The sequence below is a fragment of the Psammomys obesus genome, unplaced genomic scaffold (genome assembly GCF_907164565.1).
Source record: "Psammomys obesus unplaced genomic scaffold, mPsaObe1.curated_primary_1811, whole genome shotgun sequence".
Classification (NCBI taxonomy): domain Eukaryota; kingdom Metazoa; phylum Chordata; class Mammalia; order Rodentia; family Muridae; genus Psammomys; species Psammomys obesus.
The window spans coordinates 15,282,728-15,308,431 of NW_026596085.1; the positions used below are offsets into that span (position 1 = coordinate 15,282,728).

General features: G+C 53.7%; 2 protein-coding genes and 1 non-coding gene across 7 annotated transcripts in view; all 3 read right to left on the minus strand.

Annotated features, from left to right (window-relative positions):
• Arhgap8 (Rho GTPase activating protein 8) overlaps window positions 1–168 on the minus strand; it is a 45,939-nt gene extending 45,771 nt beyond the window's left edge. Inside the window, exon 1 of the mRNA XM_055627059.1 lies at window positions 138–168. The gene's annotated coding sequence lies outside the window, so the exon portion shown is untranslated. The remainder of the gene's footprint in view (window positions 1–137) is intronic.
• A 5,058-nt stretch (window positions 169–5,226) lies between these two features.
• Window positions 5,227–5,365, minus strand: LOC129691235 (small nucleolar RNA SNORA48). Its single transcript, XR_008722432.1, has one exon. It is a non-coding gene; the product is annotated as a small nucleolar RNA SNORA48 (small nucleolar RNA).
• Window positions 5,366–11,077: 5,712 nt separating this feature from the next.
• The window catches only part of Prr5 (proline rich 5), a 38,901-nt gene continuing 24,274 nt past the window's right edge, over window positions 11,078–25,704 (minus strand). For all 5 annotated transcript variants that reach the window (XM_055627062.1, XM_055627063.1, XM_055627060.1 and 2 more), the window contains 6 exons: window positions 20,525–20,573; window positions 20,237–20,294; window positions 14,962–15,053; window positions 14,445–14,585; window positions 12,983–13,118; window positions 11,078–12,010 (listed from right to left, as the gene is read on the minus strand). In XM_055627062.1, the coding sequence (XP_055483037.1) occupies window positions 11,541–12,010; window positions 12,983–13,118; window positions 14,445–14,585; window positions 14,962–15,053; window positions 20,237–20,294; window positions 20,525–20,573 (946 nt within the window). In that variant the 3' untranslated portion in view covers window positions 11,078–11,540. The remainder of the gene's footprint in view (window positions 12,011–12,982; window positions 13,119–14,444; window positions 14,586–14,961; window positions 15,054–20,236; window positions 20,295–20,524; window positions 20,574–25,704) is intronic.

Genomic DNA, 25,704 nt, shown 5'->3' on the forward strand with positions numbered 1-25,704 from the left:
CACACACACACACACACACACACACACACACACACACACACACACAGTCTCTAAAATTAAATCACATACAATAAACCATCTTGGGTTACTCCATGGATTGACGCAAAAAGACAGAAGCCCCCAAAGGAACTACATACCAGGCCCCCTTCCCGTTTGTTTGTTCTTTCTTCTGCAGTCATCAGCCATTTGGTCGTCTTTCCCTTCTGTTTCTGTAACAATAACTTTGCATTTCAAAGGCTGAGCAATAAAAAAAAAAAAAAAAAAAAAAAAAAAAAAAAAAAAAAGATAATGGATGATAAAGGACGGTAATGGGAAATGAAGAGCTACCGCCTGAATGATGTTACTACCGGCTTTATTAAATTTGTCCTTACAGATGTTTATGAAGTCGGAGGCCTCTTCTTTCCCAAGCAGCAAATTCTAAGTTAATGAGTATGCCTGGGTGGAACGCAGGAGATAAGAGGAAGAAAGGCCCGGCCACCAGCCCACCAGCCAAGGTCCTGGGCTTCCTGTTTGCTTTCTCCCCAGTGGCTCACCCAGCCAGCTTCGGGGAGCCGCAATCTTCCAGGAAACCAGCATTTCCGAGCAGCTGACGCATGGGGGACAGGCAGGCAGAAAGGAATCTGGGCGTCCTCTAGCCACTCCTCTGCTGGCCAGGCCACAGTAGCGCCCCCCCACACACACACACTTAAAGGCCTGTTTTCTGCCCATAGCCCAGTGCAGAGATGGTGTCCTGCTCCTGTTTCTGTGGGACCCAGTGGCCCAGGGTGGTACTTTACATTCCCAGCCAAGGGGCCCCTGCTCTGAAGAGCCTGCTGACTGAAAAACAGTACTTTCAAAGGGAAAAAGTGGTTATTCTGGAGTCAAGTATGAGCGAAGCCAGTATGAAATGGTTGCATAAAGTTCTCACAGTAGCAGAACAAAGAAAATCATAAATCAGCACACTTTTCAAACACAATGGTGGGAAGATCAGGTAGGCGGAGTTCCACAAAGGCAGGATTGCTTTGACCTCAGAGGCTGTCTGATGACATTCTTAGCTTTTGGGTTAAGGAGAGGATAGGGGTCTGTTAACACATCCCAAGGTGTCACGAGATAGTCATAAGGACACAGAGGAGGGCAATGAATAGCAGTTTGCCGAGGGGTTAGAGATAGCACGAGATAATTTGGCTCTGGGTCCGAAACATTTCGCTCTCTCCCCAGTCAGTGACTCAGCCTTGGAGGTCTTTTCAGGAACTTCAGTTTGTACCTGTTTGACGGGCAGAGGCGTGGCCGCTGGTGTCCTAGGCTGGCACCCCAGCTCTTCAAATGTCCGTGCTGTCAAAGAATTCCCACCTCATAGGCCTCTGTCTTAGTTAGGTTTCTGTTGCTCTGATAAGCAACCCTGACCAGAGGCAACCTGGGGAAGGAAAGGGTTAATTTCACCTCACATATCCTGATCACCTTCCATCAGGGAACGCAAGGCAGGAACCCAGAAGCAGAAACTGATGAAGAAACCATTGAGAACACTTCTCACTGCCCTGCCCCCTCATGACTTGCTCAGTTTGCTTCCTTCCAGCAGCCAGGACCACCTGTCCATAGGTGGCAGTGCCCACAGTTGCCTGGGCCCTCCCACATTAACCATCAACCCTGAAAATGTCCCACAGGCTTGGCCTACGGTTCAATCTGACGGGGGCATTTTCCCAACCGAGGTTCCCTCTTCTCAGATGACACTAGCTTGTGTCTGGCTGACATAAAAACAAACAAACAAACAAACAAACCTAACCAGACAGCCTTGCGGATGGGAAAGTGACCTAACAGATAGTTCACCCAGCCTCCTTTGCCATCAGGGCACAGGCAGCGGCGGGCTCCACCACAGTGAGGTACACTCTAAGAGAGGGCGCAAACTGGAAACACACTGTGCTGCCAGGACCACTGTTTCCAGCATGGGTGTATGTGCAGGAGGCGCGTCGGTCCCTCTGTGCTCACAGATAAACACCAGGGGAACCAGGAATGTTAAACACTCAGGGTTGTCTCCTCAAAGAGAGATGTGTGACCTGTTTTGTGCCCGGAAGGCTGGGAGCAGACAAGGCGAAACAGCCTGGTGGCCTTTGCACTGTTTGTGCGGCCAGCCTTCCCTCCCCCATACCCTTGTCTTGAGGCTGTCTCCTCAGTCAATCTGGAGAACCCATCTCTACGGAAGACGTGAGTTGTATTTTACATAGCGTTTTGATGTAGTCTTGTCTTAAGCCTTGCTGTGCACACGGGATTGAGTCAGTTGTCACCAGGAAAACTTCTCATCAGATGGTGGCACGCTTAAACAGACCTGAAATAAACTAGTCGAGGTTAGACTCCCAAAGTTTGAACCAACAACAGCTATGAGTCATGTTGAACCGAATTGCCTTCTTGCCTCCCATCGGATTGCTACTCTGCTGGCTGGGGTGACTGCAGACACCCCTGCAGTGAGGGCAGTGGGGTGTGGCAACAGAGGCTGCAGGCGAAGGAACTGGGACCTTCTGGGTATGGCTGCTGTGGCTGTTGATTCTGGCTCACAGCAACCGGAGCCTCCTGTGACGTAGTCTCCCTATCGAGTGGGTGTCTTCCTGTGGGGTCGAGTCTCCTGTGAGGTGGAGTCCCCTGCACGTTGCTGCCATAGTCATTGCTTCGCCCTTAGCCCACTCTGCTTTGTGGAGTGGTTTTGGACACTGTTCCTGGAAGCTAAGCCTGAGGGTGGCCCCCCACACCTGACAACGTGGAAAGTTCCTACCATAGGGCAATCAGCATTGCCACATCTCAAGTAGCTCACAGGTAAGAGCCTTCCATGATCTATATCCCCAATGTGGCCCTCATCCCCACCACACACAGGCTGAGGAGAGTCCCAGAGAGTCCCGAGGAGAGAGAGCCTTCCTGCAGATAATGTGGGCAATGCTTTCCATTTTTGTTGTTTTTCAAGACAGGGTTTCTCTGTGTAGCCTGGATGTCCTGGAGCTCACTCTGTAGACCAGCCTGGCTTCACACTCAAAGAGATCTGAGTGCCTCTGCCTTCCAAACGCTGGGAATAAAGTTGTGCGCCATCACCATTTGGCTGATACTTTAAATTAAAACAACAACAAAACAAAACAAAACAAAACAAAACAAAAACCTTTTTATTCTTTGTGAGTTTCACACCATGCACCCCAGTCTGCAGCCGTACTTTTTTAAAATATTTTGATTTAGTTCTTATACCCGTTGCTCCCTTCTCAACCCCAATCCCTTCCAACCCCCCAGCACTGGGTAGGAGAGAAAGTAGGTTAGTAGGAAGAGGGTAGTTAGTTATCTTTAACTACTTCCAGCTGGTTAAGGTCATTAGGTTCCTTGGTATAAGTCTAATCTCCATTACGGGATATCTCCAACTTCTTCTCGTCAAACTGCATCAACAGCAACAAGGAGCAGCAGGGAGGCTTCTTTCTCGGAGCCGTCTTCTCTCTCTGGGCTCTGGCATTTGTTCGCTCCCCAGAGTCCTCAGAATTAAACTACTTGCAGCTGGCAAAGAGCCCCTCTCAGCGCCCGCACGAGGCAAACAGTCTGCTGCTCTGGGCAATCTGAATCAGCCCCACATCCCACACCTGGGATTAAAACAAAAAAGTGTTTACATAACACAACTGAGTTTTTAACGACACCCAAACTTCCACGACACCAGTCCCACTTGTCTCTCCATCACCTCAAATTCATCCTTCACCCTTGCAACTTTCCCCCCAAATAAAACACCCAAACCAAGCAGCTGACAGCCAACAACAAAACAAAGCATAGAAAGCATCTCATTGTGGAAACTCATTGTAGTATGTTGCAGTGTGTCCCAGCACATCCCTCTGTCCACACATCTTTACCTGCAGATGTTCATTGCAATGAGTCATAGGTCTGGTGCAAGGTCTCTGGCTTCTTTTGGCTCCTCATCTGCACCACCAGAGCAAGCTCTCCAGCACTGCTCCAGTCAGGACACCCAGTGCGGCCATTGGCAGGAGGCAGGGTCAGCTCTCTTGCTCCCATGCCCTCGGGGGCAGCTCAACAAGCACCCACACGGCCAGCTCCACTGTGCTGCCCAGTCAAGGTTGGTGCCCACTCTCCCAAGCGCTGCAGCCTGTGAGGGACAGGGCCAGCTCTCCCGCTCTCATCCCTCAGGGCCGGCTCCACTGTATTGCCTACGTGAGGAACAGGGCCCACTCTCCCCAGCGCTGCAGCCATTGAGGGGGCAGGATCAGCTCTACCTCTCTCAGGACCCCAGGGTCAGCTCTCCTGGCTACCGAAGGTGAGGGCCTCACCTCCACACTCAGGCCACCTCACCTACACCAGACAAGTGGGGGGGGGGGCATCTGTCCTGTGCTCTTGCTCTCAGGCCAGCTCACCTACACCCCTCAGCACCAGGGTTGGCTCTGCTGTACTGTCCAGACAACTGGTTCAGGACAACTGGTGAGAGACGGGAGCTCATGACTCTGTGGGCAGCTTTCCCAACCGCCAGAGGTGGTGAGGGGCTGGGGGGAGCAGCATATCACCTCTGTACCCCACGTCACCCCACAGTAGACTAGTGGCGGGGTCAGCTCTCCCACATTCATGCCCTAGGAGCTGGCTCATCCGCACCCTTGCCACCAGGACCAGCTCCACCGGGCTGGTGGGTGAGGGGCAGGGCCGGTTCTCCCGAGAGCTGTTGCCCATGAGACACAGGTCCAGCTTTCCAGAGTGCTGCATCCAGTGAGGGGCAGGCCCAGCTAGGCACAGTCCTTGGACATCCATGTGTTCCCCGGAGGCTGCCCCGCCAGGGAGATCCCCATGTTCTCTAGTTACTGGTCATATGAGCCACGGACATTGACACCAACCCCTGCCACTGTGTAGCCACAGACTCAGACAAGGCCCTCAGTGGGCAGCTCAGGCTGGGGCCTCACCATGGCCCTGGGTGGAGGGGCTGGCCACTCATAACAGGCTATTCCTCTCTGCTCCCCTGTTTCATCTCTCCTCATAACACTCAAGCTGTTCCATGTCTCTCTCCCATCCGATCACCACATATTCATACATTGTGGTGGCTTCTGCTGCAGGCTGGCCAAGAGGCTGGTGGGCCCCTGGACATCTTCCTTCTGTGCTGTGTGGCATAGCAGTAAGAAAGTATCTATGGCGCACCTGTGCCATGAGCTGGAGGACAGATCTGTGGGTGGCATAAGTCTCTTTATTCCTCTTCCTGCATTGTGCTGCCTAGATTTGATTTGATTTGGTTTGATTTTATTTTTATGGGTCCTAGGCATAAGACAGCTTTAGTCACCAAGCCAGCCATCAAGCTAGGATGATCAAAGAACTGCCATCTTCTCTGCCCTGATATAAGAAAACCACCACCAACACGGTGTCTCTTTGGCCATTGCCCGGCGGGCATGCTTTACATATTAGTAGCCTATTTACAGCTGATTAAAGATGTTTTACCCTCTCTACAAACACATCCATCAATGAAGGAAAAGGTTCTGGGGGCAAAGCCAGTTTATTATTGAGCCCTTATCACCTGCAGGTCAAAGCCCACTAAGGATCCACATCTGCTGCTGAACATGGCCTTTTTGTTTAGCACCCATTCGTGTGGCTTTATAACCCTACAGCCCTACTCTGTATGTGAGTCACAGGCACAGGCAGGCAGAGAAGAGAATGTCACAGCCTCAGAGATCCCTGCTTCAAGTGGAGAGACTGAGGTTGTTTGGCCTGCCTCATACCTCACAGCAGCCATCTCCGAATCATGCTAGTGGTACTGGCTGTCCCCAGGAGGGGAGTGGGGGACAGGTGAACACAGTATAGCATTCCTCCATCAGCTGTCTCCCCAGCGGAAGACCCCACAAGCCTCTGGAATCCTGGAAAGATTTGGGTGTACTCAGGTCACGATGAGTGCTGCTCCCAAAATGACAGCACTCCCTCTCCCATCTCCAACCCTCAGGCTCAGTGCCATCCCCCGGCTTTGTGCTCACTCTTGATGCTCAAGGACCAAGGTCTCCTGCTGGAACATGCCTCTTCTCTTGGCCTTCAGTACCCAGGTTTGCAAAGGTCACATCCATATTCCCTAAGGGAGTAGACTAAGAATTGCTGAGTCTGTCTCCCCCTTCTTACGTGTCTTCAAAGGCCAACCCGAGCTGTAGTATTGTGTGAGCTCGCTGTCTCTATTTTTATTTTATTAGATTTATTTATGGGTGTGGGTGTTTTGCCTGCACCACAGTGCCTGGTGCCTGTGGAGCTCAGGAGAGGGTGTCAGATCCGCTGGACCTGGAGTTGCTGATAGTGGGTGCTGAGAACTGAACCCAGGTCCTCTCTCAGAGCAATAGGTGCTCTTAACCACTGAACTATCTCTTCAGCACCCCTCCCCGCCCCGAATTCATTTTGTTTTCTAGGCTGAGTCATATTCCAGCATTCACAAAAGCCTCATTTGTTTAAAAACTATACGTCTTTGTTACTGTTCTATTCCTGTGATGAGACACCACGAGCAAGGCAACTTATAGACGGAGGCAGTCAACTGAAGGCAGGCTGGCAGTTTCAGAGGGTTGCTACATAAACTTCATGGTGGGGTGCTTGGAAGGAAGTAGTCAGGCATGGCGCTGGAGCAGTGGCTCAGAGCTTCCATCCTGCTCCCCAGGCAAGAGGCAGAAAGCCAGTCTGGGCCTTGTGTGAGCTTTTGAAACCTCAAAGCCCACCCCAGTGACACACCTCCCCCAGCAAGGCCACACTGCCTAATCCTTCCCAAACCATTCCACCAACTGAGAACCAAGCATTCAAATATGTGAGGCCATGCGTGCCGTTCTCAGTCAAACCGCCACACTTTATGATGGGTCAGGCAGGCATAGTGGCCCAAGCCTTCAGCCTTAGCATGTGGGAAGCAGGTGGATCTTTGTGAGCTGGGGGTCAATACCTCGTCCACATAGTGAGTGTGAGACCAGCTAGGGCTATATGATGAAACACTGCCCCTTCCTGGGCTGTTGCGTACAGGCAAGTTGTGAACATGTACTGTGAGTGGGTGACTACACAAGCACGTACGTGTGTGTGTGTGTGTGTGTGTGTGTGTGTGTGTGTGTGTAGGCTTGTGTATTTGTCCTTGTGTACATGAACATGTGTGTGGGGATGTGTGAGGGACAGTATGTGTGGGGTGCTGAGACTTCAGCCAATGTCCCAGTGTCACTGTAGACAGGACAGTGAGGCTTCAGCAGCAAGGGTGTGAAGAGCCCTAGAACTTCAGGAAGCAGGCTGCTGTCCCTGGAAGATGTTTCCAAGGTTTTGAGAGTTAGGGAGGGGCCCAGCGTTTCCCTCTCCCTGTGCTGTGACTTAGGCACAGGAGGACCTGGGAACTCCAAGAGCTGAGTAGCCAGGCAGACAGACTGCTGGGAAGGGCACTGAGGAGGTCCAATTGTGGGCCTTGAGAGCAGATTTGTGAGCGAGCTGGTGGGGAGGCCAGCACACCTCTCTGTGAATGGAATGACTTTCACCACCAAAGTGGCACTGGGGAGCACTGCAGATCTGGAGCTTTTATACCAAGGGCACTGGGGAGCACTGCAAAATGGTGGCTCTTATCCCAAGAGAACTGGGGAGCACTGCAGAACTGGGGCTTTTATCCCAAGGGCACTGAGGAACACTGTGCCCTAACCTCTCTGTGAAATTTGGGCCAGGCTGCTGAGGGTTGGATGCAGAAGCCATAGTAAGTATGGTGCCTGGACTTGGGACAGAGTGGGGACAGAGGAATCCAGGTGACAAGGCCCTCTGGCCTGCTGGGTCCTAGATCCCATGGGTGTGAGGGCAAGGCCAGGCAGGAAGCAATGTTCTCACACTAACACTAACCAGGGCCCCAGGTGAGGCCACAAAGCACCTCAAATTTCCATTAGCCATGCTGATGCTTGTGACCTGGGTCACTTTGCCTCTAAGAAGCGGGAGATAAGGCCAGGTGTCTGACTTAATGGAAAAGCCGTATTTTGTTTTGTTTTTTAAGACAGAGATTCAGTGGGTGGCTCATGTCTTTAATGCCAGCACTCAAAAGGCAGAGGCAGGGGATCTCTGTGAGTTGGAAGCCAGCCTGGTCTAGTGAGACCATGTCTCAAAACAACAAAATAAAACAAAACAAAAAGACAGGCTCCATGTAGTCCAAGCTGGCCTTAGACTCAATATGTAGCTAAGGATGACTTTGAACTCTGAGTGCTGGGATTGGATGTGAGTCACATATGCTTGAACCCAGAGCCTGTGTATACTAAGCAAGTCCTACCCACTGACCCACATCTTCAGCTTTAAGCAGTGGTATCTTTGTATCATCAGAGTCTAGTGATGGGGACAGAGCCGAGGGCTTGGCTTGCTAGGGTGAAATCTACCCTGATTGTGTTCCCAGGGCTCACTGACATCTCAAATGACCTGCCAACCCTATTAAGAGAGATGGACACACATTCCTACACACCAAGGTTCTGAAGGCCACAACAGCATCCTCCCCATAGAAGGGTGTGGTGCTGTTTATCGTCCCAGAAGCCTTCGGGAGGTAGCACAGAAAAAGGCAAGAGCTCCAGAGATGGAATGGAAGCCTCACTGAGCAGTGTCAGCTACCAGGGGTCACTCCAGTTAGATAAATGTTTTCAAAGTCATTTGTTGTTGTTTCATCGTATAACTGGAGCTGGCTTGGAATTGGTTATGTAGACCAGGCTGGCCTTGAATTCAGAGATCCACCTGCCTTGGTCTCCGAAGTACTGGGGTTAAAGGCGAGTGGCAACACGCCCCACTCAACATTAAAAATAAATTAATAAACAAATAAACAAACAAATAAATAAATATTCCCAGTTGTTTCCAGTGGCCTCCCTATCTCCCACCGCTCCCCCACACACAGTGGATTAGGGCTCACAGCTGATGGCCAATAGGCAGGGCCTGGTGTCCCACCCCATGACAGTCAGCAGTGCATGGGGTTCTTGCATGCTTTCCCAGGGTGCTGGAACCTCTGATCAGGTGGCAGGGCTTGTCAACCCCATGGGTGGCAGAAACCCACATTCAGGTCTGCAGGAGGGCTTGGGGAATCCATGGAACCAGCCTAGGACCCTGAATGCAACCACCGTCCCCCCCCCCGAGACACACACATGCACACAAACACCAACTGGGCTTCTCATGCCCCATGTTGATCTAGTAGTAACTAAATAAGACACAGGGCAGGCGCTGGGACAGACCTAGGAGCCCGGTGGAAGAACAACCGAGCTGCCGGGAGCGGAGGGGAAGGGGAGGAGGGTCGGCATACAAACCATGAAACAGTAACTCATCTCAGCCAGCACAAGCCTCCTGTAGACGTAAGCAGCGGGAACCTGAGCCAACTGGCTCGGGGCTCTTCCAAAGAGTGGGTGGGGCACCCAGGCAACGTTCGTATGTGGCACACCCCGGGATGCCAGTCTCTGAACACCTGGTGTGATGGCTATTCTTGGTTGTCTGCAACTGAAATTAGCTAAAATTACAATTAACTAAAGTTAACTCCACCCAGGCGGCTGGATCCAGTTGTGAGGGATTTTTTTTTTTTCTTAATTAGATCAAGCTCTTTTTCCTAATTAAATTAAGGCCCACCTCTAATCAGGACCACACCTCCTGCTGGCAGCCTATCTAAAGGACATGGAGGAAGGAAGCTTGCTCTCTTGGCCTGCTTGCCCCACTCTCCGTGCCAAGTCCATTCCTTCACTGACATTAGAGCCTACTTATACACATTCTATCTATCTGGTCCTCCAGAGCAGCGGGTCTCAACCTGTGGGACCAGGAGGTCGAATGAACCTTTTACAGGGGTCACACACCAGATATCCTGCATGTCAGACACTTCTCATTCGAACAGCAGCAAAATTCGTTATGAAGTAGCAACGGCACAATTTTATGGTTGGGGTCACAACACAAAAGAATTGTACCAAAGGGTCACAGCATTAGGAAAGCTGAGAACCACTGCTCTACAGAACCCCGATAGGCTTAGCTAAGACCGCTCACTCTCCTTACGGTAGAACCCCTGACAGTGGAAGCCTCTGCCCATTCCACTTCACGGGGTTCCAGATGACTTTGCTGGTGTTGAGGGAGGGAAGGGTGGCAAAGCTTGACCAGGTCCCAGAATGATCCCACTTCCCTGAGAGCAAGCAGCAATCCCCCGTGGCCTCTGCATCAGCTCCTGCCTCCAAGTTCCCACCATGGCTTCCTTCAATGGACTTGATGCTGGATATGGAAGTCAAATACCCTTTCCTCCATAAGTTGCTTTTGGTCGTGGTGTTTCATCATAGCAATAGTAACTCTTAGACACCCTGTGAGGTGAGCATGGCTCTTAACACAGGCAACACTGAAGCGCAAGCCGCTCATCCCTGGGGAACAGGCTGTTTTTCCCATCCTGAGGAGAACCCATCCATTGTTATTATCTCTAGTAGATCTGGTAGAACCGCAAGGCCTTGCAGTTCAAGCATGAAGTAGCTGCCTCCTGTGCTGACTATTTTCTAGCTGGTCTGGGGGCCCTCCACCTGGATCTTACTTGCTTGGAAAGCATGGCTTTCCCATTCCCAACAATCATTCAAGACCTGAGCACTTTGAAGGATCTGTGCTATGGGGTCAGCATGTGGTCTAGGCGGTCCCCACTCCCCGGCTCTATAGAAAGGATCTCAATGGACAGAGGCCTACTCCAGGCATGGCTTGTCAAGCTAGGGTGATGAGCCAGTGCAAGCCTGTAGCAACTCCGGCAGCACTCAAGTACACTCATGCCCATTTACCAAGGACAGGCAGTGCATCAGGAGGTCCTGACCCTCAGACTCTGGGAAAGCTTCTCTGGAGGCAGAGAAACAGAGCAGCTGGGAAAGCAGGGCGGCCCTTCCTACCAGGCCAGGGTCTCCACCAAATAAAGGGCAAGATCAGTAGGTCCCAGGTGACGCCTTTCCCTCCATGGCTGCAGTGGCTTGGTCCCTCACAGCCAATTCCTGGGGCTGGGACCAGGGACCCTTCCATCAAGGTGACATAGCAACACTGGCCTGAAAACACATGCAAGGGCAGACAATGGCCCCAACCTGGGAATGCACCCTTGACATGAAGAAGAGGTCCTTCATGTCCCCATGACGTGGGGAGGGTCCCAGAAGGACACCAGGGGCCAGACAGTAGCCTGAAGCTGCAACTTTATTTCAGACCTTCCTGTTGTGGCTACCCAGGGCAGAGAGGGGCAGGCAGCCAGGTGTGGCTGCAGCTTGAGTCCCGCCACTGTGGGGGCCAGGCTGGGCTGGCATAGGCAGAACCCACTGGTTTCACATTTTCCTGGGTAGGTGTGGGCACCAAAGGTGGGGCAGGCAGGAGGGCATGTGGTGATCCCATCTTCCTGATGAATCAAGTGTGCATGTGGGTGGTACCAACTGGATGTCTCAATCAGACCTGGGGTGACGGGGGTGGGGGGAGGGGAAGAAGGTGGTGGATGGGTTTTCCAACAGACTGGGAGTATAAAGTGACCAAGGCAGTGACAGGGGGCTGCTGAGGTTAGGAGAAAGTAACATGTCTCTCACGCACACAGACGCAGACGACACGAGAACGCACAGGGGTCAGTAAAAACACAGAGTAACTTCAGGCCGTCACACCACACTCGGCCGGCCTCCAGCCGCCTCAAAGTCAGACATACTAGAGCGACCACCCCGCCCGAAGTCAATGAATATCCCTTCGGAGTCTGAGTCCACGGACTCCAGGATCTGGTCCACCAGTGTCTCAGGGCTGGAGGTGGGTGGGGAGCCATGGGCTGGGCCCTGCTCGGAGGAGTGGGCAGGAGGGTACAGTCTGCTGGGGCAAGGCCCTGAGTGGGGCGTTGGAGAAGACCTGAAGGTCCCTGAAGAGCCCTGGCCTGGTGTGTCCACAAAGCCCTGGGGCTCAGGACAGGACGTCATCTCGGAGACCGAGTGCCTTCGGATGCTCGTGCCACTGGCCGCCGTGCCTTCTGCTTCATGCTCAGCCACGGGATTGAGCAGGGGTGTGTTGTAGCTTTTGGAACGCACCACTGGGTTCTTGGCTAGGACATCTCCAGAGCGGGAGCGGCGCAGGAGCCGTTTCTCTGCAGGAACAGACAGTGTCATACACTAGGATGGTGGCTGCCGGCCCATATGTTCTCCGAGTGTCCCAAGCCCCACCTCTGGGCAGCCGCTTAGGGTCAAGCGTCTTACCCACAGAAGGGCCACCCAGTAAAAGGCTCAGTGGCCACTAGTTCTAGACCAGCCCAGACTACCTTCGAGGAGCGGTACAAGGTTCCTGCCTTAGCTGGAGAACTTTAACTGACATTCCCAGCTTTGGCCTGAACAGGCAGTGGCCATTTAGAAGAAAGGCTTCCATGCAGGACCTTGCGATGCCCAAGTAACCATGGGTGGCACTCCTCCGTACAACAAGCTCTGTCTGGAAGCCTCTCTGGACCAGGAGGGGTTACTGTCTTGACTGCCAGGTATCCCACTGTCTACAGCCAAACAGGTCCCGGGAGGTGCAAAGTTCCCAGCTCTAACTTGCCTGAGCTGGGACACACCCAGCACTCGGGCTTTCTACCCTAGGCAGCAGCGCAGATGATGGTGAGCCTTCCAAGGGACTCCACATGCCTGGATCCTGGGATCCTCTGCATCCTGCACCCCACTGGTCACATGGGAACTCACGGACCCATCTTTCCAGCTAGACCAAAGCTCTGAAAGGAGGTGCGGCTTGGTCTCTGGGCTGGTATACAGCAAGGGCCCTAACGACACTGTTGAATGAACAAGGGGCAGCATGGCAGGCTTCTACCGGGCCTCCTTTCAGATCATCCCACTTTGAGGCAGTGACATCTTGGGAGTGCTGTAGACTCTCTACACAGTGGATCTCTGTGGAGAGCCATCGATGCCCTGGGCACTGCCGGCTACCCTCCAACACTCATTCCACCCTGGGGTCTGCACATGGCAGGGCCAGGCAGGTGCATGGGACAGATCTTCTGGGTGATGGACCCTGGTTTTGCCAACACTATCATATCACCCCAGCCCCAGCCCCAGCCCCAGCCCCAGGCAGTACCTACCAAGGATGCAGGAATGGGTACAGGGCCCTTCACTGGAATAGAGGCCATAGGTGCCCAGGTATGGCGACACCACCTTCTGGATCAGTGTCTCCAGGCGCAGGTAGTCTTCGGTAACACCCCTGGACTCGTGTACTCCCTGCAAGAAAATCGGGGTCACATACCCTGGTCTGGTAGCAGCCTGTCTCTCCCTCATCTTCCCCAGGGCAGGGTTCCTGGCAGGAAGACGCTACAGCAGTCTCTTCCATAGCTGGTGCCCTACAGCCACATGAGGTGATTTACACTAAAGTCACTTGGGTGCTGGTGTCCTAGGGGGCCCGGGTGGTGCTTTAAAAGACAGTTGGTTTTACCCAGGAGCACTGAGTTTATCATCTGAGGTCGTGCCTGGGGGTCGGGGAGGGAGGGAGAGGCTGTCCCTGGGGTTAGCCAGGTCCCGAGGTCATATCACACATCCTAGGCTGCTGTGAAGGTGAGATCCTCCTGCCTCTGACTCCCGAGGGCTGGAACTGCAGGCGTGTGATACCACACCTTGCCCATACCAGCTCTGTAAATTTTATGAAGTCACATCTCCCCTGCTACAGGGGAGGAGAGGCCCGGGGCAGGTTATGTGTATTAAGTGACACACGGCTGTTAAGTGTGATTATTATCCCACACTCGGGGGCCCCAGCAGGAGCTGGGATCCTAGGAAGGGGTGAATCAGGGGTGAAGTAGGAGCGGGTCCTCAGTACACACTGACTAGCAGGCCGTGACTCCAGAGCAACTCAAGACTTGAAACAGTGTGGACCAGGTTCATCTGGGGACCAAGGTGAGGTCCCCAGTTCACAGCAGCCTTAGGTCAAGGTCACTCAGCCTGGGGAGAGGCAGCAGGTGGGACAATGCAAGCCACTGGTATAGAGGCCGCACTGGGACTGTGGAAGCACAGCTGGGAAGCTGCAGGAGGCACAGTGGCCAGCAGGGGGCAGCACCTCTGTGAGCCTTGGCCATCTTCTCCAATTTAATCCCAGGCCTCAGCACCACAGTGACCTGCCCTTCCATCTTTCCCAATTCCCTTCACACCCACCCTGCCAGACCAGACCCAGTGTGTGGAGATCCCACTCAAAGGCTTGCACTTGGCTTCGTTTCAAGGTGACCGTACGCCTCCGATTCAGGGCAGCCCCTGGACCCTGCAATCCGCCCCTGTACCCTGCAAACCCCTACATTACCACTGTTCCCTGCTATGAGACCTTTACTATTCCTTCTGTCCCCACACCAGATCCCACAAAGCCTATCTTTAAAAGGATGCATGCTTGTACGCTCATGTGCGTGTGTGTGGTCCCCATCCCGAGAACTGATCAGGCTTCTGAAGCCAGTTGCTGCCATGAATACGTAATTCTGGTCTGGTTCACACCCCAGCCCTAAAGCCCCACTTGCCCTCTCCCTGCCCATTTGGTCTCTATCATCCTGGGTCCCCAAACCCTCCTCCCACCTGCAGAACCAGCAGCATCTGTGCGATGGCAGGGGGAACGCGAGCGTGGGAGCGGGCCAGCGCGTCCTCCAGCTTCACGCTGAGGGTGATGGTGTTCCGGAAATGCAGCAGGGCGAGCTGGCGCACCGACGGCTCTTTTCCCTGTGGACACAGGAAGAGGCATGCTGGTCCCATGGCTGTCGTGCAGTTTTATCTTCCTACCCCGGGTCGGGGGTGGGGTGTGGGATCGGGGGCCAACGACACCCACGATTCCCTCCTTTTCCCTCCCACAGGAACCCTGCCAGAGATAGAAGATTCCCTGCAGCCTCATCTAGCAGGGTTTTCTCTACCGTGCAGAGGCCACTCCAGGCCTTCCACACGCCTGCCAGGCTCAGCTGGCCTGTAAGGGACAGCCTGGGTTAGTGCAGAAGGCGCCATGAGGCCTGCAGTCCTCCTTCCTAGATCCATCCCAGGTCCCCACAGCGCACCTTGGACAAGGAGGACTCCCCTCATTCCCATGCACCCGGCCGTCACCCACCTGCACAGGGTAGAAGATGGCCTGCAGCGTGGGCAGCACGTCACTGAAGAAGAAATCCCAGGTCTCCGCCAGTGAGTCCAGCAGCTTCTGTCCTGTGGGCACGAGGAGCTGTCACATGTCCTGAACACGCTAGCAGACCCACCCAGGACAAGGAGCTAAGCGAGAGTGGGAGGTGCGCTGAGGCCCTGCCACCGAGCCCACCCCAACTGTCAAGTGGGCACATGACAAGGCCTACTAACTAGAGCAGACCGGACATGAGCTATGAAGATGCTCGGCGAAACCCCAGTGGAGACAGGCCTGACATTGGGCACTGGGGACAGTCAACACCCTGGTGGCTCCAAATACCTATTGTTATGGAGCAGGGGGGAGGATGCAGAACAGTCTTGGGAAAGGGAAATGGGTTAAGGGTGGCCTCTGGATCAGCGAGCCAGGCTACAGTCTCTGGCTCCCTCTCTGAAGGGCCCCAGGCCACACCATCCCAGCCTACTTGTGGGAGATGGGATAAGGGGTCAGCAGGGAGGACTTCCTGGAGCTGTCTGGTGTCCGAGCTGGCTTCTCAGATGGATACGTGTTGGGCATGTGACACCCACCCCTGCCCCACCCCTGTGAGGAGAAAGAAGTAGCTGTGTGGTAGTTTGGACAAGATGCAGGAACTCAGCTGGCCTCAGGCAGAGTGGCACCTGCCAGATGGGTAGCTGTTGGGGGAGTGGTAGGTGCCCCAACATGGCTCTGTGGTGTGTAGACTTGTCATCAGGGTAGACAGCTAGAGACAAACAATCACTGGTCTAGACGTGAACAGAGCCAGCATGTGTCCCATAGGCCTCTGTCGCCATGTGGGTCTGAGCAGGGAGGGAAGGGTTCCTTGACTGCTGGCCAGCCTGCCTGTCTCCAGGCTTCTATGGGAACAAGGAAGCCTGTGAAGGCCTTTGCCCAGCTTTCCAATTCTTGTGGAACTTTCCCTCATGGAAAGCCCCAGGTTGGTGCATAGCGACGATGTGGGGAATACAGAGAGCCGGCCCCAGGAGCAGGCTGGCCTCTGTGTGTGGCCGCTGAAGGCTGTCTGACGGCGGACAGCTCTAATACTCCTGGGTGGCCCACACCTGGCTCCAGGGGCAAGGAGACCGCAGGAATGCCCGGGGCAGGCGGATGCTCACAGCCCCTCGGAGCCCTGACCGAACACAAAGTCCCCTCAGTTCCTGCCATCATACAGGAAGAAAGGCTGTTCAGTCCTGGCTGGCTGTGGGGTGGCCCTGGGTGCCAGCCAGGGCAGTGTGCCACCAAGTGAAGGTCGTCCTCTAGCCCACAGGGCGGCCACGCCACAGAAAGCAGATGTTGTAAAACACAGAATCCAGGCCCCAGCTGGAGCCATGTGCTGTCAGAGACCCGGAAGGAGAGCCTGGTCCCTGGCTGGGTTCTTGCCTGGGACTGTGGGCTGGGCTGGGTGCCGGGGAGTGGGGTCAGCAGAGGCTGCAGTCAGACCCACAGACAAGGGCTGCAGCCTGGCTCTGCGGCTGCAGCGCAGCCCCAGAAAGTTCTTCCAGCCAGACCCAGTGGCACCCTCTGTGTAGGGACAGGATAAGACCCCGGGGATGGATGACAAGGTACCCTGTGTTTGCTGCTGGGGTGACACAGCCAGCAAATGTGTGTGCCCTGCCTGGGCCCCAGCCAGAGGTGGAGCAGAAAGCTCTGGGGAAGGGCCAGGCTTCATGATGCCTTTCACTGGGCGGTCAGGCTCTCCTTTATTCAACAACCCCAGGGTGTTAAAGAACCAGCAGCAGGGAGGCAAGCGGGTATAGCTCTGGTTCAGAGACACAAAATGGAAGGCTCTAGGTGATGGCCACAGAGAAATGACAAAGGTGGGGGCTGAGGCATCTGCACAGGCATGCAGGGATGGAGGCGGGTGTGCTGGGCACACAGGCATATTAGCTACACTGAGTCTGGCTCATGGGTAAGACAATTCAGATCACAGCCTCAGCAGCAGCAGCAGCAGACCCCTGTGGCCCCCTGGGTGTTGAGCTGGGAACCTCTTGTGAGATACCGGGCTGCTCCCCTACAGGGAATACTCCCAGCTCTAGCTGGCTCCTGAATCCAGCTTGGGAAATAATGACAAAGGCCTCACTAGAGTGTGCAGAGAGGGGACAGGTGCCCAGCGCTCTCCAGGCTACCATCTGCCTTCATGTGTCCCCTCTAGCAGTTTTGGGATGAGGGTACAGCTGGCTTCACGGTGCAGGCTCAGGGGGATGGATTTCATGAGGTAGGGGGAGGCTAGGCTGACCCATAAGGCAGTGGTAAGTGTCTGAAGGGGACAGATAGGTGCAGACCACATTGGGGGGGGAGGCATATCCAAGGGCTGCCACCCCCAACTCAGCTCTCCCTGTCTGCTAGGATGGAGTCACCCTTCCGTCCCCAGAGTTTCCCTTCATCTGACATGCGTCACAGTAGCCTGTCAACATCTGGTTTATGTCTCAGTCTTCAGTTTTAAGTCCCCGCAGGGTAAGCCTGTATCTCTTCCATCTCCAGATCCCTGGGGCCCTGACGTGGACATAGGATATAGTTCTTTGCTATAGTGGTAAGAAAGGGGCCCTGAGGGCAAGGAAAGGCCGAAATATGTCATACCCATACGTTACAATATGGTGTATTTACATGTGTGCCTGGAGCTTGCGGCCTTCCCTGGGCCTAGAGGTTTGTCGTAAAAGTCAGGGCATCCTTTCTCCTTTCCCTGGGAGCCCCACCCCCATCACAGTCATGAGGTTCCACAGGCCTTACAAAGCTGCCCTTCTCCCAGGACCCGGCACCTCAGGGAATGTGCTGAGTCAGGCGGGTCAGTAGGGTGTGGGAGGCGTCTTTCTCAGGTGCCAAACATTCACGGCACCATCCAGGGGCTTGGCTACCAGGACACCCCTGGACCTCGGCTGCCTGGGCCTCCTGCCCACACCCACTGTTCTCAGGGCTTTCTCATTCCTGACTTGGCCTGCCTTGCCCGACACACGCAGGAAAATGACGGGGAACGGGGGAGGGGGTCACTTGGAATGAGGCAAGACTCCAGGCCTCAGCCTCTCTCAAGTGGGCTGACAGCCACTGCCCAAGGCCCAGCACTTGGAGGAGACACCTGGAGCAGTGAGTGGCTCGAGTGGGCTCCAGAAAGCCAGCCACCTGCTCTGCACTTGGGCTGCCGTGTATGGAGTGTGGCCCGAACAGGACTGAACATTTATGGCTCCTTCCCAGGGCTGCTGGGGCATCCACCCGGTCAGCAGAAGCAAACCAACCAGGACATAACCTGGTAGAGAACACACCTGGTGCCCGGCCCATGGGAGGCACTCAACAAACATTCACAAAGCCTATAGCTGGTGTGAAGCCTCCCCACACAGTAGGTGCTTGTGGAACACTCACAGCCTGAAGCCAGCACAAGGCCTAGTATATACAAAGTGCATATAAAATGCTTGTCTGCTGAAGCCAGTGCAGGACCTGGTGCATAGTAGGTGCGCCTCAAATGCTGACGGGACCCAGAGTCGGCACAGGCCTGCCACACAATAGGTACTTGTCACATGCTCACAGGACCTGGCACACAGTAGGAATTTGCAAAGTCCTCTGAACACTAGCCTTGTCATAGTGCCAAGCCCCTCCTGGAACCTCAAGACCATCAGATGGCAGAGGCCTAAGATACTGGGACTAGGAAGTCAAAGCCCTCTCTGCCCTATCATGAGGGCAGAGCCAGGCAGGGAGGCTGCCTGGAACTGTGGGGCCTGAGAAAGAAATAGGGGTGCCCCGGCATCACACCAAGGCTCCAATCTCCTATAGTGTGGCTGTGGACGAGCTGTCTACTATCTCTGCTGTCCCTGTGTAGGAACGATGACCTCTCGCCCTAAGCTAGTTCTCTGGTCTTGGGATATTCAGACTCAACAAGGTATCTCTCAGGCAATGGGATGGGATTTCTGTTTCGGTTTGGATATGAGGTAGCCCCTAAAATAGCTCGGTTGATGGCTTGGTCCATAGCCAGTGGCGCTGTGGAGGTAACTGGCTCATAAGGGCACTAGCTTCATCACCAGATGGACCGACTGACCAATTCAGAGCTGAATGTGCCTTGGGAGGAGGTGGGGCTTGCTGGGTTGCCGGTGTGATGGGGGAATGCTGACTGTCGACCTGACAGGACTTAGAATTGTCTCCTCTGGGTATGCATTAGAGGGAGTTTCTAGCCTGGATTAATGAGGTGAGAAGACCCGCCCTGAATACAGTCAGCCGGGTTCCACAAGCTGGGGTCCTGGACTGAGCTAACGGGGTGCAGTGTGACCCGTCTCCTCAAAGTCTCATGCCTCCCACACCATGGTGGCCTGCAGGCTCTAACTGTGAGCAAATTGTACCCTTCCTTATGCTGCTTCTGTCATGGCACCAAAACCCATCAATGTACTGCAGGAGGGCCTACGAAAGGCATGCTTTGCCGCTTCCTGCCTCTCTGCTTCCTGGCTGTGGGAGCCGTTCCTGGTGAACAGCTCTGCTAACTCACATGCTCTCTGACAGGACACCCGGGCTCAGCGTGAGGTTACCTGTCCACAGACCTCTGACGCTGTGTGTCAAAAGAAAGCCTTTTCCCTTTGTGGTGTCAAGCTTTGCTGCCTTGACAAAAAAACTATGCTCACAAGGCAAGGGACTCAGTCAGGGATGGTCTAGATCAGGTTGGCTTCTGTGTACGTCTGTGGGGCATTGCCTTGATCGTTCATTGATATGGGAAGAACCAGCCCACTGTGCGCAGCATCCAGTTCCTAGGCTCCTACAGTGTGTAAGAGAGCTGAGCACAGCAGACAGCAGCAGTATGTTATCTCTGAGCTTGACTGTGAGTGTGAATTCCCACCTGATACCCCTGCTATGATGACCTGTACCTGGAATTGTAAGGGTACAATCTTCCTCCCATAGCTTGCTTTCTTGCAGTGCTTTATCACAGCAACAGAAATGAAACTAAGACTCCCTTTTAAAGTGCTGGCTCTGTCACAGTGATTAAAAGCTGAGAGGCACAGCCGCTATGAGCAGGTAGATGAGGCAGAGGACCTCTCCCTGGGGTTGCTCAGCCCTCCTGTGCTCCCACGGAGGGGGACAGACGCTCCCCAAGGTCCCCTGCCACTCCAGACCTCCGTCCCGCTGTCCAATGCTGTTTCTTTCCTTTTCATCTTAAGCGGAGAGCCACCCCTCCCTCCCAGCACCTGCGATGCCACTGCCACTGTCCCAGAACGTCAACCACAACCACACCACAGCCAGGCCGGCTCCACTAGGCCCCCAGACTCACCCTCGTAGAAGCGTATCTTGTCACGAAGGATCACCATGCCCTTTGTGAGCAGTTGGTTCTGAAAGTGAACAGAGGTGCCATGACTGGCCTGCAGCCATTCCACAGGGCACCCCCCTCCAGGAGTTCACCGGCAAGCAGCCAAGATATGAGACCCACCCTCCTGCCACACAGCCGAAACCCCATCCACCGAGGCAAGCCATGAGCCTGCCCAGGCTGTCACAGGTCATATGACCGTAGACAGCGCCTTTGAGACAGACCAAACCTTCCTCCGTGGCAAGGCTCACCCACCTGCAGGTACTCAGTGAAGAAGGACCCCAGCTCTGTCTTCAGCAGCTGCCTGTGGGGGAGGGGAGATGAGAATGAGTTGAGTTCATGCAGTGCTACTGAGAGCTGGAAACATTCTTGCAGCCTGCTCAGCACAAGAATGAAAACAGTCCAAGAGATTTATTTGTTTTTTGAGACAGTTTCTCTCCGTGTAGCTTGGCTCTCCTGTCCTGGACTCACTTTGTAAGCCAGGCTGGCCTGGAACTCACAGCGATCTGCCTGCCTCTGCCTCTCAGACTCAAGGGAATATTTTCCCTCTGTGACCCACAGAGTGGCTGACTCACTAGGAATCTCCCCTACCCATTTCACAGAAGAGAATCCTGAGGGTCCCAGCGGGACCATAGCATCTTTTACTTCCTCAGGCAGACGCCCGCAGGCCCAGCCCTGCAACACTGGCTTCCATCTATCTTCTACTTGCCTGAACCCCACAGCTGTCCTCTCCCAAGCGGCTTCTTCTTTATTCTAAGCAGCAGCTTGAGTCTTCATAGAGCCACTGACAAGGCACTGACTGGGGAAGGCGCAGTTCACAGAGGTCAGCTCTCGGTCCCATGCCACACACACAGCCCATGCCAGATTAACGTGGGAATCTCTACTCTTGTGAATGGTGCTGCGCCACTCTAGTGCAGCCATTTTCTACCATGCCGAAAAAGAACGGCATTTCCTGTTTACTCATGGCTCCAATACACACAAATCTGAGTGACTCAGGCTTACACAGACCATCCCCAATAGCGCGGTCCTAGTTCAGTTCCCACACAGGGAGTGACGACAGTATAAGCTCCCCTCTATCCTGATTGGTGGCTGAGAATGGCACTTCCTTCAAAGTTATTCTGTGATCGGTCTTGATCATCTGTCCTTCAGTTCACACACAACAGCCCATCACTCGGCTCTACCATGTCTCCCAGTAACAACCCACCCAGCCCCCAAAGTTGCTTTATGAAAACAAACTCATTTTAGACAGGGTCTTGCTATCTATATAGCTCAGGTGCTGGAAAAGTGGCTCACTGGTAGAGCATTTGCCTTGCATGTACAAAATCCTCAAGACTGCAAACAAAAAAAATAAGGACAAGCCACAAAGGAACCGGAAACACGTGAGGAATAAAACTACAAACCAAACACAAAACGTAACAAAAAGAGGAAGTGACCAACAAGGCTAATGGAGCACAGCCAGGTGGAGAGGGTGCTGTTGCCACAGGTGCAGGAAGCTGAAAATGCCTGCATCAAAATAAACACACAACACAAATACGCACAAAACTGGATGGAGTGGCACACACCTGTCGGGAGGCTGTGGTCATCCTTGGTTATATATCGAGTTTGTAGGCCTTACAAGAGACCCTGTCTCAAAAAGCAAAAAGTGCTCCCTCTCCTTCTAATGATCACAGCAGTGTGGCTGGGCCCACCTCGGACATGCACGGAACACGCTCAGTCTCCTGTTGGTCCAAACCTACACAGAGTGCTGATTCAGCCAATTTGTGGAATCACATATGGAACATGAAAGACAATGGTTTTGCCAAAAGCGAGAAGCTCCTCCGAACAGCCAACGCTGCAGAGCACTCCTGTGAGGCTTGCTCATCCACTCATTTGGACAGGGTCTTGTCTTGCTATACATTGCTCAGGCTGCCCTCCAACACACTATGTGGCCTAGGCTGGTCCTGAACTCACAGAAGGAGAAACTGAAGGCACACAAATTGGTCAGAGTCAGGCCAGGAAGCCCAACATCTGTTCCCTAGTTTTTCGGATTAAAAATGGTAACCTGGCCACACATGGTAGTGCCAGCTGTAATGCCCTCAGGGGTAGGCAGAAGCAGGAGGATTGCTATGAAAAGAAAAAAGAAAGATGGTAAGACAATCAGCCTTCCTCAACAGTAAACCCTCTACGCTCTGAAGAAAACCAAGGAGAAGGTGAAGGGATATGGGACGTGGAAAGGATGATTACAGGTGGCACCAAGGGTATCCAGTCATTTGATGGAGTGCTATGGGGGTATCGTCATGAGTGTGCTGGGCTGCACTCATAGCTATCTAGGGATGCAGGCGGCTGCAGGCTTGATACCTGCAGGTAGGACCAAGACACACTGCAAGCTGGCCAACTCCCAGGAGAGACAGCTCACTGACATGTGCCTGAGGATGTGAGCCGATGCTTCTCTGAAGAAGATGCGGGAGCAGCCAGCAAGTACCCAAAAGACGCCTGACATGGATAGCCACCAAGAAATGCCAACCAACGCCACAAGGAGCCACTGTGGCACCCACAGTGCTGTGAGAATCTCAACTGGAAAGAAACGTAAGGAGAGGCTGGGACCCCACCTCACTGTTCACTCTGTGGGAAGTGGGGAGTCTCTCCAAACTGAAACTCCAGCACCCAGCAGATCTTAGATATATGCTAAGAGCGACAGTATCACGCGTCTATGTAAAATCTTGAACACAAAACCTGGGCATACACCTACAATCCTGGCACTCAGGAGGCTAAGGCAGGAGATATCTCAAGTTCAATGCCAGACTAGGTTACAGAGGTCTCCAGACCTACTCTTCAAAACCCAAACTACCTGGGTGGTGGTGGTGGTGCACGCCTTTGATCCTAGCAGAGGTACAGGGAGGAGAATCTCTGTGACTTTAAGACCAGCCAGGCTAAATAGAGAGCTCCAGACAAGTCAATGATACACATTAAGACCCTGTCTCAAAACAAACAACACAACAAAAACAAAACCAAGAGCTAAATAACACCTTTCATACAAGGATGCCCACAGCAGCACTCTATCACAGCTACAGGCCACACAGGTAATGAGAGGGAGCAGAGATCAATGTTATCACAAAGCCAAGCTCCAACCCAGCTGGACTCCAGAAGCGCTAAAGGAATGGCTGCATGCTGTCATGAAATGTCATTCCCATGAAATATCCAGACCAGGGAGTCAACAGGGAGAAGAAGCGGACCTAAGAGCTGCGTGTGACTGCGCACGCCTTTGATCCCAGCGCTCGGGGAGGCAGAGGCAGGCAGATCACTGTGCGTTTGAGGCCAGCCTGGACTACAAAGTGAGTCGAGGACAGCCACGGCTACACAGAGAAACCTGTCTGTACTTGGCAGGCTGGGGTGGCTGATGGGCTGTTAAAGAGGAGGGACTGTTTCAGAGGGATGCAAAACAAACTGGAAGTTTGGTGACAACCACCTGAGAACACTCAACGCTGACCAGGGCGTGTTAAGAGAGGAACTGCATGGTCTATGAGTTGCAGGCGACTAAAAGTGTCCACGGCCGTGTGCGTTAAGTGGTAGGTCTATCAAGGACAGTGGCTGAGCAGGTGCCTCAGGGGGCTGGGAGTTCACACCACTGAGTGTCTGTGTACCTTGTCCAGAACACGTGGCACTGTCTTCACAGTGGCCTAGTGCTCAGTTCAGTGACTGACCCGAGGGTGGCCAGGGAGCATGGGGCAGGCTCCACTCTGCACCAGAGGCATGCAGCTGGATCTCTGTCGGGGCTTATGAAGGCCCACTCTGTGAGTGTCTCAGGGTGGAAGTCTCTGGGGGTGCAGACGTGAGCAAACCACAAGCGTCTCTATGTACACGTGCCTGCGCATACATATACATACAAAGGGAGAACCTGAAGACAGTGACAACTAACAGTTGTCCCTACCTGGGTACAGCTGACAGATGCCTGTCCATGTCACTATTGCTCACTTTGGTGGTGGGGAATTTCCGGATGCAGCCATCTATGGACAGACATGGACTCTCTTGCTGGATCAAAGCCAATGACCAGCTATGCATTTGAAGCACAATCAGATCCAGCTAATTTTTCTGTCCGGCAGGGCCTCAGATGTGCCAGGATGCCCTTAAACTCAATTATATAGCGGAGGCTGACCTTAAACTCCTGGCCTTCCTGCCTCTACCTCCCCACTGATGTAGTCAGTGTCAGGGTTGAAACTCTGGTTTTGTATATGCTCAGCAAACGCTCTACCTACTGAGCCGCATTCCAAGCCCGAGACCTAGACAATTTAACATGGACACATGTGGAGGAGAGCTAGAGTGGGAAGGGACAGTTCTGAATTGCCTTGGACCCAGAAGTTGGGACCTGGGTTCTAGCTCAAGTCACCAAGCCACTAAACCGCCAGCTGAGTGAAAATTTATAAAATACAAACATGGCATGGACCCCCGAGGACTGTGGTAACTGGAAGAGTTAAAGGCACAGCAAATGCTCAGCGCATGCTGGCTCAGAAAGCCCACTGCCACTATTTAAGGATGCCTGGCATTTTGTTTTGCGCTGGTGAAAATGCAGCTGTCCCAAGACCATCCTATGTCCCGGAACTCAGCGTCTCCCATCATTCTGGCTTTAGGATCTGCACTCTAGCCAGGTACTGGGATACAGGGTGGCTTCTCTAAACCTTGTCCCCACTCCAAACCCATCCTAGGGAACAGGGTAGCCCCCTAAGGGCTGAAGGCCTCTCAAAAGAGGAGGAAGCAGCCAGGTGGTCCTAAAACCAGAAGGACCAAAGGAGGTGTACCCAATGCTGAGCTCTACCTACTCTGCGGATTTAAAGATGTCCCCTCTGCCCTCTGACCCCAGCAGACTCTTGTAATGCGTGTGGCGCTGGGGTTAGAACCTGGGCCTCCCTCGCACAGGCCAGGCCAGAGCTCTTCACTGGCCAACCCCAGACTGGTCAGCGGACTATTTAGATTTGTTGTAAGACACACATTAGAAAAATGGGTTCCCCGGGCTGTGAGCAACAGGACGCAGTAAGCAGCGACAAGGACGGGGACTTGGGAAGCACCTTGTTCTGTTTTCTGTTTGACTCTTCCCCAGCCCCCTTTTGTGACCTGGGCCTCAGTTTACCCACATAAAAGGGTCCTTTCAGTTAGGTGTGGTGTGGCTGACTCCTGTCCTATTTACCCTTTCAACCTGCCTTCACTAGGAAGGGGAAGGCTCGCTGCTGACTTTTCCAGATATACTTTGGATCTGGGGCCACGGTGCTCTGGATCAGGGCTGGAGGTTAACAGCGCCGACTGGGAACACCTCATTGTGCCAGCTATGTGACCCCGGGGGAGGTAGCTGGACCACTCTGAACCCCACCCTACTTCACTACAAATGTTGACTGCAAACTCTCTCAAAGCCACAGTGGCCTGGTCGGCAGTAGTAGCCTGAGAGCATTCTCCTCTGTCCTCAGCCA